The 14,225-nt window shown below is 47.4% G+C and overlaps 1 protein-coding gene across 6 annotated transcripts in view; it reads left to right on the forward strand.

Annotated features, from left to right (window-relative positions):
* The window catches only part of POF1B (POF1B actin binding protein), a 49,766-nt gene extending 36,370 nt beyond the window's left edge, over positions 1-13,396 (forward strand). For 5 of the 6 annotated variants that reach the window (XM_040405848.1, XM_040405850.1, XM_040405849.1 and 2 more), the window contains 13 exons: positions 368-466; positions 629-685; positions 1,786-1,919; positions 1,997-2,021; positions 2,562-2,636; positions 2,739-2,831; positions 5,103-5,216; positions 5,749-5,901; positions 6,120-6,239; positions 7,621-7,749; positions 9,775-9,839; positions 10,945-11,053; positions 11,573-13,396. In XM_040405848.1, the coding sequence (XP_040261782.1) occupies positions 368-466; positions 629-685; positions 1,786-1,919; positions 1,997-2,021; positions 2,562-2,636; positions 2,739-2,831; positions 5,103-5,216; positions 5,749-5,901; positions 6,120-6,239; positions 7,621-7,749; positions 9,775-9,839; positions 10,945-11,053; positions 11,573-11,578 (1,179 nt within the window). In that variant the 3' untranslated portion in view covers positions 11,579-13,396. Of the gene's footprint in view, positions 1-367; positions 467-628; positions 686-1,785; positions 1,920-1,996; positions 2,022-2,561; positions 2,637-2,738; positions 2,832-5,102; positions 5,217-5,748; positions 5,902-6,119; positions 6,240-7,620; positions 7,750-9,774; positions 9,844-10,944; positions 11,054-11,572 lie in introns of those variants that run through there. The other variant, XM_040405852.1, reaches the window with a different exon arrangement.
* Positions 13,397-14,225: the final 829 nt, after the last annotated feature.

Consider the following 14,225-nt stretch of genomic DNA (forward strand, 5'->3'; position numbering starts at 1 on the left):
ATGACCCCTCTATATGTACAGTACAGGTCTGATAGTCCGGCATCTGCAGGACACATGATGCACACACATACAGGAGCGGTGAGAGTCCAGAGGATGCTGGGAGAATCCTGCTGTCTAGTTCCATCACTCTTATGTTCGGCTCGGTGCCGGACCAGCAGCAGGTGCCTGTGAACTTTTAGTTTTTCTATATTTTCTTTTAAAATTGTCATTTTTTTTTTTTTTTTTATTGAAACTTAAACTCTTACAACAACCCAGCCACATAAGTGTTCACACCATTCAGTAGTTTATACCTGTGACTACTACCCCCATCATCTCCAGCAGCACAGGAGGAGCATTAACCTGGAATTCCTTGGTCTTTCCTCCACAGGATTGTCAGACCCAGATAAGAGGGACGAGCGTCTCTTCAGTTACCGACCAAGTGATTGAACAGAGCAACCAGAGGAAGGTCTCCGTCCAGTCCTCCGAGGTGAGTGCGGCCGCGGCGCCTCCTGTGGTCATGTCTCATACGTGTGGGGGAAGTTGACAAGTGCATGAATAGAAGGGCATGGTAATGACACCGGCCCTTTAAATGCCATCCTAGGAGCAGTAGTGCTTCATCCTCTTCCTGATGGTTGTTCCTCTCCTCCAGGACCTGATATCTGAGAAGAACTATCAGCAGAAGGTGACGGTGCAGAACATCGAACAGGTGCGAAGAGACGCCGAAAAATTGTGCAATACTCATGAGAATTTATAAAAATGACGTGACTTGCACAATTCTCTAACTTCATGTGCACCAATAGTTTGCACAAAAATAGTGAATGTCTGTAATAGATTTGGCGCACTTTATGACCCCTCTTAGCCACGCCCCTTTTTCAATGCTGTGTACTAGAGTCAGAAACGCAGAACACATTTGGTGTTCGCCGCGGACTCTGTTCTTGCAGAATTCTCCCCACTGTATCAGTGCATTAGTCTGCAGACCCTGCTGCGGCGCCCCCTGCAGAGCATTGCGTCTTGCTCTGCAGCTTCTGGATGTTGTTCTGGTGTCCTGGCAGTGAGGTTGTGATGGGGCCTCAGTGATAAATCCTGTGAGGAATGTCCTTTGTCCGCTCGCCGCGCCTCGTTGCGCCTCCTTACTGCTGCATCCAGGAGGCTGGTGACCTCTTTATGGGCTTATCCAGAATAGAGAAAAGCGGGATGGTATTCAGCGAGTCCTGCGATCTGCCTCGGCTGAACGCCTCATAAAGCTGGCTTAAAGGGGACCAATATTCATCTGTATGTGAACAAGTCCCAATGTCCCACCAATGAGTTAAGGAACATCCCCGAGTCACGCTGGGACTTTCCAGGGCGTTTTGCCGCTTAAAGGGGTCCTCTCGCTTCCGCAAATGGCATTTATCATGTAGAGAGAGTTAATACAAGGCACTTGCTAATGTATTGGGATTCTCCATATTGCCTCCTTTGCAAGCACGACCACCACTGATGGATTGCATGGTGGTCGTAACCATGGAAACAATACCTGTATAATGTGATGGAAAAATTGATGCAGCCAGAAAAGGAGGTAATATGCATAACAATACATTAGTAAGGGCCTATGTATTAACTGCATCTACATAATAACTGCTGCTGGTTTATGAATAGAATGCCAGAGCTAGTTAGTTAATACTGACACATGGGCAGGGTAGATACTGAGTAGTTAACCATGAACATTTGTGGGCAGTCTCATGGCAGGACGGGGCAGTACGTGGAGTTTCCGCGACCTCCGCTGCTGGTTCTGCTTACATCACTGCGTTCCATCCTCTGCCCTTTTAGCAGCGCAGCAGCGTCAGTTCCGGCCCGGAGCAGCTGGACGCCCGTTATTTTGGTGAACTGTTGGCAGAGCTCAGCAGGAAGAACAATGATCTGTACGGCTGTTTGTTGCAGCACGTGGAGAAGATTGGCGCCAGGTAAGCCCCGCCCTTGTTGCGCCTGATTTGTGTAGATTCTGTGTAGATTTTCTTATGCGTTTTCCTTGTGTTTTCAGGAAGCCGTCGGACTCTGAATATCAGGTAACTCCACCCCCTATTGATTGCAGCGCCACCCTTGTTCCAGAGACAGTCCCGCAACGTTCTAAGAGGCTTTCTGTTCCATTTCATCAGGAGTTGTTACAATGTATCAGTCTTAGACAATCCTCTATAACCAGGGCTTCATGGGCTATAGTGATAGTTGTGTCCGGATTGCAACTCTCATCATCTGATTCACATTGGATGTTGCCGATGTGTTTGTTATAGACGTTAGTTACGTTGATCTTTTCTGATTTATTAGGGTTCACGTAGGCCTTCAGAGTCACAATTGACTGTAGGAATAACGCAGGATGAGCCTCTGTTCTATCTGCAAAGTGACGGAAGCCTCGGCAGACCCCATTATAAATCAGAATATGATGGATGCAGCACAGTGACAGCCGTGATTAGTGTGAACAGAGTCCTAATATGTGACTAGCAGAGGGGGCTCATTAGCTGACAGCTGCTCCGCCATGATATTGATTACAGATAGGTAGGTTCTCATGGCTATTTTCGCCGATCCCGGACTGACGCTTTTCTCCCTTACAGTCGGAGGATATTGAATCGCTGATCCCTAGAGGAGTCTCTGAACTCACCAAGCAGCAGATCCGCTACCTTCTCCAGGTCCGTGGGCGAAGCCGCTCCCATACACAACCTCTCATTTATCATGCTTACCTCGTTATATGAACGGTTGATTAGTTGTACTGTATTCTCTTCCCCCACCAGATGCGGCAGACTTCAGATAAGTCGATGAGGCTGGTGCTATCTACCTTCTCCAGCCTGCGGGAAGATCTGGGGCATTTACAGAGTGATATGAATGTAAGACTCCCCGGGGCTGCACGGTACCCGAAAATATGGGATTAATGAGTAGTCTGTATATGTGCGGTAATTAGTAATGTAATACAAAGCCTCATATCATCGCACGGGAAATGCATCATGAAATATGGAAAAATTGTGCCAAAGGCCACGACCCCAGTCTAGATGACCCATCTGTTACAATGTTACTACATCTTATCCACGCCCCCAGTCTAGATATCCCATCTGTTACAATGTTACTACATCTTATCCACGCCCCCAGTCTAGATATCCCATCTGTTACAATGTTACTACATCTTATCCACGCCCCCAGTCTAGATGACCCATCTGTTACAATGTTACTACATCTTATCCACGCCCCCAGTCTAGATGACCCATCTGTTACAATGTTACTACATCTTATCCACGCCCCCAGTCTAGATATCCCATCTGTTACAATGTTACTACATCTTATCCACGCCCCCAGTCTAGATGACCCATCTGTTACAATGTTACTACATCTTATCCACGCCCCCAGTCTAGATGACCCATCTGTTACAATGTTACTACATCTTATCCACGCCCCCAGTCTAGATGACCCATCTGTTACAATGTTACTACATCTTATCCACGCCCCCAGTCTAGATGATCCGTCTGTTACAATGTTACTACATCTTATCCACGCCCCCAGTCTAGATGATCCGTCTGTTACAATGTTACTACATCTTATCCACGCCCCCAGTCTAGATGATCCGTCTGTTACAATGTTACTACATCTTATCCACGCCCCCAGTCTAGATGATCCGTCTGTTACAATGTTGCTACATCTTATCCACGCCCCCAGTCTAGATGACCGGTCTGTTACAATGTTGCTACATCTTATCCATGCCCCCAGTCTAGATGACCCATCTGTTACAATGTTGCTACATCTTATCCATGCCCCCAGTCTAGATGACCCATCTGTTACAATGTTGCTACATCTTATCCATGCCCCCAGTCTAGATGACCCATCTGTTACAATGTTGCTACATCTTATCCATGCCCCCAGTCTAGATGACCGGTCTGTTACAATGTTGCTACAGTCTAGCCACACCCCCCGGTCTAGATAAGCTGTTCGGTTACCTCCACTTGGGACTGAATTGCTACAGATTTGCAGACATCTGCAGTGTTGTACTGCACCAGCAATACTCATCGTGGTGCAGATATTAAATCTACAGGGTGTGAATTTATGCTGCGGATTTTCATTGCGGATGTCGCCCTTTGCAAAACAAAGGGATAAATCTGCATCAAATCGGCAGCATTTCCACAATTCTAGATGACCCCTGTATTACAATGTAGCTACAGCTTATCCACGCCCCCGGTCTAGCTGACCTGTGTATTACAATGTAGCTACAACTTGGCCCCACCCCCTTTCTAGAAGACCCGTGCATTACAATGTAGCTACACCTTGGCCACGCCCCCTCGTTCTAGATGACCCGTGTATTACAATGTAGCTATACCTTGGCCACGCCCCTTTGTTCTAGCTGACCCATGCATTACAATGTAGCTACAACATGGACACGCCCCTGGTCTAAAAGACCCCTGTATTACAATGTAGCTACAACTTGGCCACGCCCCCTTGTTCTAGACGACCCGTGTATTACAATGTAGCTACAGCTTATCCACGCCCCCTATTCTAGAAGACCCGTGTATTACAATGTAGCTACAACTTGGCCCCGCCCCCTTTCTAGAAGACCCGTGCATTACAATGTAGCTACACCTTGGCCACGCCCCCTCGTTCTAGATGACCTGTGTATTACAATGTAGCTACAACTTGGCCACGCCCCTTGTTCTAGATGACCCCTGTATTACAATGTAACTACACCTTGGCCAGGCCCCCGGTCTAGATATCCCCTGTGTATTACAATGTAGCTACAGCTTAGCCACGCCCCCGGTCTAGATGACCCGTGTATTACAATGTAGCTACACCTTGGCCACGCCCCCTTGTTCTAGATGACCCGTGTATTACAATGTAGCTACACCTTGGCCACGCCCCCTTGTTCTAGATGACCCCTGTAATACAATGTAGCTACACCTTGGCCAGGCCCCCGGTCTAGATGACCCGTGTATTACAATGTAGCTACACCTTGGCCACGCCCCCGGTCTAGATGACCCGTGTATTACAATGTAGCTACAGCTTAGCCACGCCCCCGGTCTAGACGTCCTATCTGGAACAGTCTTGATACTGCGCAGCTGATTTTTTTAATCTGTCATTATTAAGAGGAATAAATATAATAAAGTCACTTTGTTCTGCAGAAATTAGAACTAGATAAGAAAAGCCTGGAGAAGGACTTGACCTTCAAGGACGAGCAGATCAAGGAGTACGAGACCATTTTAGCTTCTCTACGGGAAAAGAATCGCCAGCAGCAGGTGCGGATCATTATCTCCAGCAATGCTGAACGTCATATACATGAAGACTCGCGCAATGGATGCAGGGGTAGCGACGGTTTATGTGGCGGTGCAGGGGTAGCGACGGTTTATGTGGCGGTGCAGGGGTAGCGACGGTTTAGGTGGCGGTGCAGGGGTAGCGACGGTTTATGTGGCGGTGCAGGGGTAGCGACGGTTTATGTGGCGGTGCAGGGGTAGCGACGGTTTATGTGGCGGTGCAGGGGTAGCGACGGTTTAGGTGGCGGTGCAGGGGTAGCGACGGTTTAGGTGGCGGTGCAGGGGTAGCGACGGTTTAGGTGGCGGTGCAGGGGTAGCGACGGTTTAGGTGGCGGTGCAGGGGTAGCGACGGTTTATGTGGCGGTGCAGGGGTAGCGACGGTTTATGTGGCGGTGCAGGGGTAGCGACGGTTTAGGTGGCGGTGCAGGGGTAGCGACGGTTTAGGTTGCGGTGCAGGGGTAGCGACTGTTTAGGTGGTGCCGCAGGGTTAGTGACTTTATTTATTTTCTGTATTCAGCAAGAACTAAAACAAGGTCAGATAAAGTTGCACAACTTGGAGGAAGTCATCCTGTCCTTGCGCGGTGCGGAGAGTGACAAGGATTATCGCTTAAAGGAGCTGGAATACGCCAAGAACGCGTTGCAGCAGGAGAACAGGAACCTCCGTGTACAGGTGGGCCCCGCTCTCATTATACAATGTTATAATAGGGTCATATATGTGTCCTGCATTCTGGTCCCTGGTGTCCCTCACAGATGCTGTCAGTCACTGTATTATCTCCCTTTACTCTGCTGTTTTGGCCAATAGAATGGATCTGTCCCCATACAGAAGGCAGCGTATTTAGGGGTATATAAGACTAGATATATATTTGGTAATTCCCTTTTTCTCCTCAGGTCACTGAAACGGTCTCCAGCCCCCTGCTCCAGACCAAGACGGATGAGATCACCAGACACTACAAGGAGATGATTGACAGCCTCCGAGATGAGAAGGACAAGGAGATCCGCACTTTACGGGTCAGTCTCCTCAATATAACCCTATTTAATATAGTCCCGGGAACGCCAAAGATACACAAGGCTGCAAAAGCAAACAAACGTGGCTTAAATCTAGGACATAAGGAGCAAATCTATAGAACAGCGCCACCTACTGGCTGCATCTCATGACATGTAGGACATGGCTAACATATCTGGTCTTCTGTAGAACAGCGCCACCTACTGGCTGCATCTCATGACATGTAGGACATGGGTAACATATCTGGTCTTCTGTAGAACAGCGCCACCTACTGGCTGCATCTTATGACATGTAGGACATGGGTAACCTATCTGGTCTTCTATAGAACAGCGCCACCTACTGGCTGCATCTCATGACATGTAGGACATGGGTAACCTATCTGGTCTTCTATAGAACAGCGCCACCTACTGGCTGCATCTCATGACATGTAGGACATGGGTAACATATCTGGTCTTCTGTAGAACAGCGCCACCTACTGGCTGCATCTCATGACATGTAGGACATGGCTAACATATCTGGTCTTCTGTAGAACAGCGCCACCTACTGGCTGCATCTCATGACATGTAGGACATGGGTAACATATCTGGTCTTCTGTAGAACAGCGCCACCTACTGGCTGCATCTCATGACATGTAGGACATGGGTAACATATCTGGTCTTCTATAGAACAGCGCCACCTACTGGCTGCATCTTATGACATGTAGGACATGGGTAACCTATCTGGTCTTCTATAGAACAGCGCCACCTACTGGCTGCATCTCATGACATGTAGGACATGGGTAACCTATCTGGTCTTCTATAGAACAGCGCCACCTACTGGCTGCATCTCATGACATGTAGGACATGGGTAACATATCTGGTCTTCTGTAGAACAGCGCCACCTACTGGCTGCATCTCATGACATGTAGGACATGGCTAACATATCTGGTCTTCTGTAGAACAGCGCCACCTACTGGCTGCATCTCATGACATGTAGGACATGGGTAACATATCTGGTCTTCTGTAGAACAGCGCCACCTACTGGCTGCATCTCATGACATGTAGGACATGGCTAACATATCTGGTCTTCTGTAGAACAGCGCCACCTACTGGCTGCATCTCATGACATGTAGGACATGGGTAACATATCTGGTCTTCTGTAGAACAGCGCCACCTACTGGCTGCATCTCATGACATGTAGGACAGAAGTGACACCTCACACGTCTAATATGATGCTGCACCACACGGAATCTGGGACACAAGCAGCGTATCTGGGCTTCAGTAGAACGGTGTCACTTAGTGGCTGCGTCCATTTCTCCCGAACTGGGACCTACCTATCAGCGCAGACAGATGAGGAGATGTTGTGTGATAAGGTGGTACATGGTCCCATCATACTTGTCTGTCCCAGTCCCAGGTCTCCAAGTTCCAGCACGATGTGATGACTCGGGAAGGAAGCAGCAGCGATTTACAGATCCGGCTGCAGGAGCTGACGTCCTTCCTGGAGGAGAGAGACTCCCTCATTAGGAGGCAGCAAGAGGTAAGTCACATACAGTGTGGGGGGTGGGTGATACCCTGCAGGTACGGGGGCCCCGCAGTCTGACCTCATGGGGGGGTCCATCATCATCAGCGTTACAATACACCCTGTACAGAATTATTAGGCAAATGAGTATTTTGACCCCATCATCCTCTTTATGCATGTTGTCTTACTCCAAGCTGTATAGGCTCGAAAGCCTACTACCAATTAAGCATATTAGGTGATGTGCATCTCTGTAATGAGAAGGGGTGTGGTCTAATGACATCAACACCCTATATTAGGTGTGCATAATTATTAGGCAACTTCCTTTCCTTTGGCAAAATGGGTCAAAAGAAGGACTTGACAGGCTCAGAAAAGTCAAAAATAGTGAGATATCTTGCAGAGGGATGCAGCACTCTTAAAATTGCAAAGCTTCTGAAGCGTGATCATCGAACAATCAAGCGTTTCATTCAAAATAGTCAACAGGGTCGCAAGAAGCGTGTGGAAAAACCAAGGCGCAAAATAACTGCCCATGAACTGAGAAAAGTCAAGCGTGCAGCTGCCAAGATGCCACTTGCCACCAGTTTGGCCATATTTCAGAGCTGCAACATCACTGGAGTGCCCAAAAGCACAAGGTGTGCAATACTCAGAGACATGGCCAAGGTAAGAAAGGCTGAAAGACGACCACCACTGAACAAGACACACAAGCTGAAACGTCAAGACTGGGCCAAGAAATATCTCAAGACTGATTTTTCTAAGGTTTTATGGACTGATGAAATGAGAGTGAGTCTTGATGGGCCAGATGGATGGGCCCGTGGCTGGATTGGTAAAGGGCAGAGAGCTCCAGTCCGACTCAGACGCCAGCAAGGTGGAGGTGGAGTACTGGTTTGGGCTGGTATCATCAAAGATGAGCTTGTGGGGCCTTTTCGGGTTGAGGATGGAGTCAAGCTCAACTCCCAGTCCTACTGCCAGTTTCTGGAAGACACCTTCTTCAAGCAGTGGTACAGGAAGAAGTCTGCATCCTTCAAGAAAAACATGATTTTCATGCAGGACAATGCTCCATCACACGCGTCCAAGTACTCCACAGCGTGGCAGGCAAAAAAGGGTATAAAAGAAGAAAATCTAATGACATGGCCTCCTTGTTCACCTGATCTGAACCCCATTGAGAACCTGTGGTCCATCATCAAATGTGAGATTTACAAGGAGGGAAAACAGTACACCTCTCTGAACAGTGTCTGGGAGGCTGTGGTTGCTGCTGCACGCAATGTTGATGGTGAACAGATCAAAACACTGACAGAATCCATGGATGGCAGGCTTTTGAGTGTCCTTGCAAAGAAAGGTGGCTATATTGGTCACTGATTTGTTTTTGTTTTGTTTTTGAATGTCAGAAATGTATATTTGTGAATGTTGAGATGTTATATTGGTTTCACTGGTAAAAATAAATAATTGAAATGGGTATATATTTGTTTTTTGTTAAGTTGCCTAATAATTATGCACAGTAATAGTCACCTGCACACACAGATATCCCCCTAAAATAGCTAAAACTAAAAACAAACTAAAGACTACTTCCAAAAATATTCAGCTTTGATATTAATGAGTTTTTTGGGTTCATTGAGAACATGGTTGTTGTTCAATAATAAAATTAATCCTCAAAAATACAACTTGCCTAATAATTCTGCACTCCCTGTATAGCACTAAAGAGGATTTACTGAATCTCTCAGGACGGAGCGCAGAGCTCATTCCTCTCCTGTGCTCGGCGCTTACTGCCCCCTACTGGTGAGAATATGATTGTGAGCAGAATTCCTCTAGAATGGAGAATGAGCCCCAGAGCAGGTCCGTGAAGCTTTACCAGGTGCAGAGGTCGCCGTGGCCCCGGTAACATGAACAGCACATGATGGGGCCCCAGGAGATTGAATCCAGTGTAGATCACATTGCATTCTGCTGCCACACGACCTCCATCCACTACACGGTCGTCCCGTCACCGCGGTCTGCGCATTCTAATGTTCCGATTATTTCATGTCTCTGATTTGTGCCCATCTGTCCCCCCAGGAGCTTTTTAGATTGCGCCAACAGAGGGACTCCAGCAGCGTCACCCAGGAGGTCATCACAAGAAAGTGAGTGGAGAAGGAGGGGAAGACGATGAGAGCGGGGGCTGTACTCTAGTCACATCCAGAGCTGCCTGACCTTCTCAGGATACATAGCGTCTTTCACTCCCTGCCTTCCCGGAGCCATAACTTTTTTACTTTTCCGTTCACACGGCCGTATGAGGGCTTCTTTTGTTGTACTTTCTAATTTCACTTATTCCGTAAGATCGGGGGTGGGGAGCTGGAAAAAATTTCAAACGGGGTAGAATTTGAAAAAAAAAAAAATGCAATTCTGACAGTTTTATGGTTTTGTTTTCATGGCGTCCCCTATGCGGTAACACTGACCTGTTCCCTTCATTCTCGGGGTCGGTACTATTACAGCGATGCCACGTTTATATAGTTTTTCTTGTGTTTTTTTACAAGGTTTTTTTTCCCCCAGTATTAAAGGTTTCTTTTTTAATCGCCATGTTCTAACCCCCATGACTTGTGTACATCTATGGGGCTGTGTGAGGGCTCATATTTTATGGGGCGATCTGTACATTTCATTGGGGTGTGTAAGACTTTTTGATGACTTCTTATTCAATTTTGTTGGGGTGGTGACATGAAGGTGAATTGGGCATTTAGAATTTTTTTTATTTTTCTTTTGAGTCACCCAAGGTGCTTCTAACATGCAATCATTAGATTGTATTCTGTGGGTGATACTTCTCCATCCCGGAGCAGAGCCTTCAGCATACTCCAGTGCTGCCACCTGCAGGCCTGTATGGGAATATACCAGTATATATTCCACCTCACACAGGCCCTGAGCGATCACTTCCCCGATCTCACGGCTCCCGCATCTTCACCACTCGGCTGCAGCGGTCACATCTGAGGGATTAAATATCTGCGATTGTCCTTATGGCCAATCGCACACATTAGCCCCGGGCCTCTGGTGTTTGGGAGCGGGCACCATCTTTAAAGTGACATGGTCGTCAAGGAGTTAGCCATGGGAAATGTGTTATGTACGGTAATTGCTGCACTGTACTTATACTGAGCTTGTGCTTATACATAGCAGCCAAATCAGAACAGTCAGAGCTGCAGTGTAAAGGATGGGGGAGGGCAGAAAGCTGTGATATTCACCTCCTTGCTTCTGTTACAGGTACAGCAATAATTACCCCATCCTCCGGCTGCTCACTGACTATAAGGACAAGAGTCCAACAACGGGAACACAGACCATCGTCATAGAGCGGCGACAAACGTCCAAACACGTAAGAGGATCGGTCGGCAGGGAACCTGTGCCGCGCCAGTAATCGCTGCGACCGGCTTGTTACAGGGGCCGGGATGTAACGGTCATGTCATAATTAGGCTAATTATCTGCCATAATACAACCGTCTGCATCCGTTCAGTACGGATCCGGCACTAAAACCATTGCAAGTCAATGGGCGGCGGATACGTTTATTTTTTTGTACGAAAAAACGGATCTAGCACCACTGACTTGCATTGTGTTTTATGCCGAATCAATCTTGATCAGTAGCCCACGAAGCCGTAAAAAAAGCCCACGCTGCTTGCAGTGGATTTGTGTCCGGCGTGGGAACGCAACGAAATGGACCGGAATGTATTCTGGTGCACGCCGTTCCCATTGACAATAAATTGGGCCAAAACTGATGCGTTTCCCTCCGGTTTTGAGATCCTCTGCCGCAGACGTGAAAGTCGCCTTCGATAGCATTCTATTATTATGTATCACTAGTCGTCTGCATTTGGCTCTGACACGGATTTCTCCCTTTTAGGACTGAAGACGCAGCTGCTGACGGGTCTCATCTGGGGGTGACGTCCTATCAGCCTCAGGCCTCGCACACACGCAGACGACGGAAGGTTCCCTGTCTGAATCAGATTTGGAGTTTGGGGTCTTTCTATAAAAAAAATAATAATAATAGCTTAAATGAGGCGTAATATATGGCAGCCCCGTCCACTTTGACATTCAAAAAACCTTTTCTGGCGCGTTTCATTTCTTTTGATGAAACTTTGAACGTTTTAATATATGTATATTTGGTGCAAATCAAAACACCATTATTTTTGGCGCACTTTACAACAGGATTAGTAATGATCCCCCATTGTGTACGCTGCTGTATTACATATCAGAATAGATATAGATTAGTGGGGTTAATCCCGAATTTCACCCCCACAGAGATACCTGTGGAGGTCCAGGCAGGCGAGTTGTACGTTGCTGTGTGCAGGGCCCCCACTGCCTGTACCCGGCGGTCACTGCGATACGTCTTTCTCCATTCGCTGTTACTTTGTAACGGAAATAACTTGTTTCCTAATGCAGCCCCTCACAGGGGCGAGGACCCTGCACGCAGCATCCCGTATCTTGGCTTCCTGGATTTCATACGGTATGATGGTGGGGGCGTCTGTGTGTGCGAGGCATGACGCCGGACTGGAACTCATCCGACCCATGGATGTCTCTGTAACGCTACTTACCCCCGGAGCCTGTGCGGAGATCCCACCAGAGGCGGCAGACGCTCCATGTCTTATATGGTGGGGGGTGGACTTATTACTGTGGTTTACATGAAATGCTAATATCTGTAGGGGTTGTTCATGGAATTGATTTGCTGGGTTATTTTATAGGGGAAAAAACATTCAGGAATAAAAATGCTATTTTTTTAAAGGGTTAAAACTGAAGGCCATAAATTGTCCGTGTGTACTGAAAAACCCCCCGAATGTCCTCCAGGTTAAATGTACATAGGCTTTGGGCTGGTTCTGCAGATATTCAGCTTCCTGACCATCCTGCTGGAGAATAGTGGAGCTCAGATGAAATGTGGCTGCAGCTTGTGCTGTGACTAGAATTTGACGGAACGTCCATGCCTGTCCTTGGTTTTGCGGCACCTGTGTAATGTTCACTGGAAGAAATCCAGGTCCCAAGAGAAAGTTAAGAACCAAAGTTTTTTTTTTGTTTTTTTCCTAAAAGTTATTCAAGGAACTCAACCAAGACCTGCTTCTTATAAAACACCTCTTGCTATACTCCATTCACAACCAGAGCTGCATCCACAATTCTACAATGGGGCATGTGTGAAGTTGCAATATGTTAAAAGGACTCGGCCCAAAATAACTTCATTTGTACAGCGCCATGAAATAAATAACTTAAAGGGGTAGGCCACCTTTTTGGAACCTGCCTCATGGCCAGACCTGCAAAAGGGAGGCATACTTACCTGCTCCCTGTTGTCAACATCCACTTTGACGCTGCTGCAGCCAATCACTGGTCACAGCGGTCAGCAGCAGCGTCAAAGCAGATGTGGGTATTGGGTGACCAGAGCGAGGAGCAGGTAGGTGCGCTTCCCTATTGCAGGTCTGACCCCTTTAATAGATTTCATTACAAATCATTTCTTTGTGTTCTATGTAGATTTAACCTGTGAAATGCATTTATAGGTCTGAATGTTACAGAACTCTCTATACTTTCTATGTGGGGAGAACCCGGGCCCGGCTCCTGTCTGGTACCGTTGCTTTGCTCGCTGGTAGTCGTGTATATTTTGCATTAACCGCTGCATTTTGTAGGCCAATGCTGATTATTAAAAACCGCTGTGGAATTTATTCTAAAATTAAAAAACAAAACATGAGATTGTGCCTGGAACGTCTTACGTTTAGATATCAAGGGAAGATTCTGTACTGAAAATGTCATTCTCCAGTTACATCCAGAGCTGCATTCAATTTCCATCAGCTGCCTATTGCTATTATGTTGCAGGACCTGGTGGGCTCTTTTGTCAGATTTTGCCGCAAAGTCCACATGTTGCGTATGGAGATATTGCTGTGAATTTAACCACGGATAGGGATGAGTCCGCAGCACAAGGGATCGCGCAGAATTCCACCCCACAGGCCAATTTCCAAGCAGAAATTCCGCTGCATGAGGTTTGCACTGCTGCAGATCTCCCGCAGTTCTGCTACATGTGCTTCAGTCTGGACAGAGCACGCTCTGCAGGGGGGGTCTACACCAGGGATCAGCAACCTCCAGCTGTGGAGGAACTACCACTCCCAGCATGCACACTTGTACTCCTATAGAAGTGAATGGAGATTTGTATTTTCACAACAGATGGAGGTTGCTGACCTCAGGTCTACGCCATGATTTCATTTAGGCCTCATGCGCACGACTATCTATTTTCCGGATAGCAGCCCTGTGCATGCCACGTTTATTCTAATAGAACTGGCTATTCTGGTCTGCAAAATGGACATAGAAATTGATGGGTCCACGTGTGATCTGCAGAGAAAACCTGCAGTTGTGTGCATGAGGGCTTAGCAGTAGATTCATGTAGTCATAAAAGGCCTACAGTACACAGTGACGGATTGCAGCTCTGGATGTAACTACTGACCTGGTGAAGCTCCAGGATTTAGAATAGATTTTAGCCGTAGAAGACGCCACGTGGTGACGACGTTCAGTGTTCGCAGGGACGG

This window comes from Bufo bufo, chromosome 8, assembly GCF_905171765.1.
Source record: "Bufo bufo chromosome 8, aBufBuf1.1, whole genome shotgun sequence".
Lineage (NCBI taxonomy): Eukaryota > Metazoa > Chordata > Amphibia > Anura > Bufonidae > Bufo > Bufo bufo.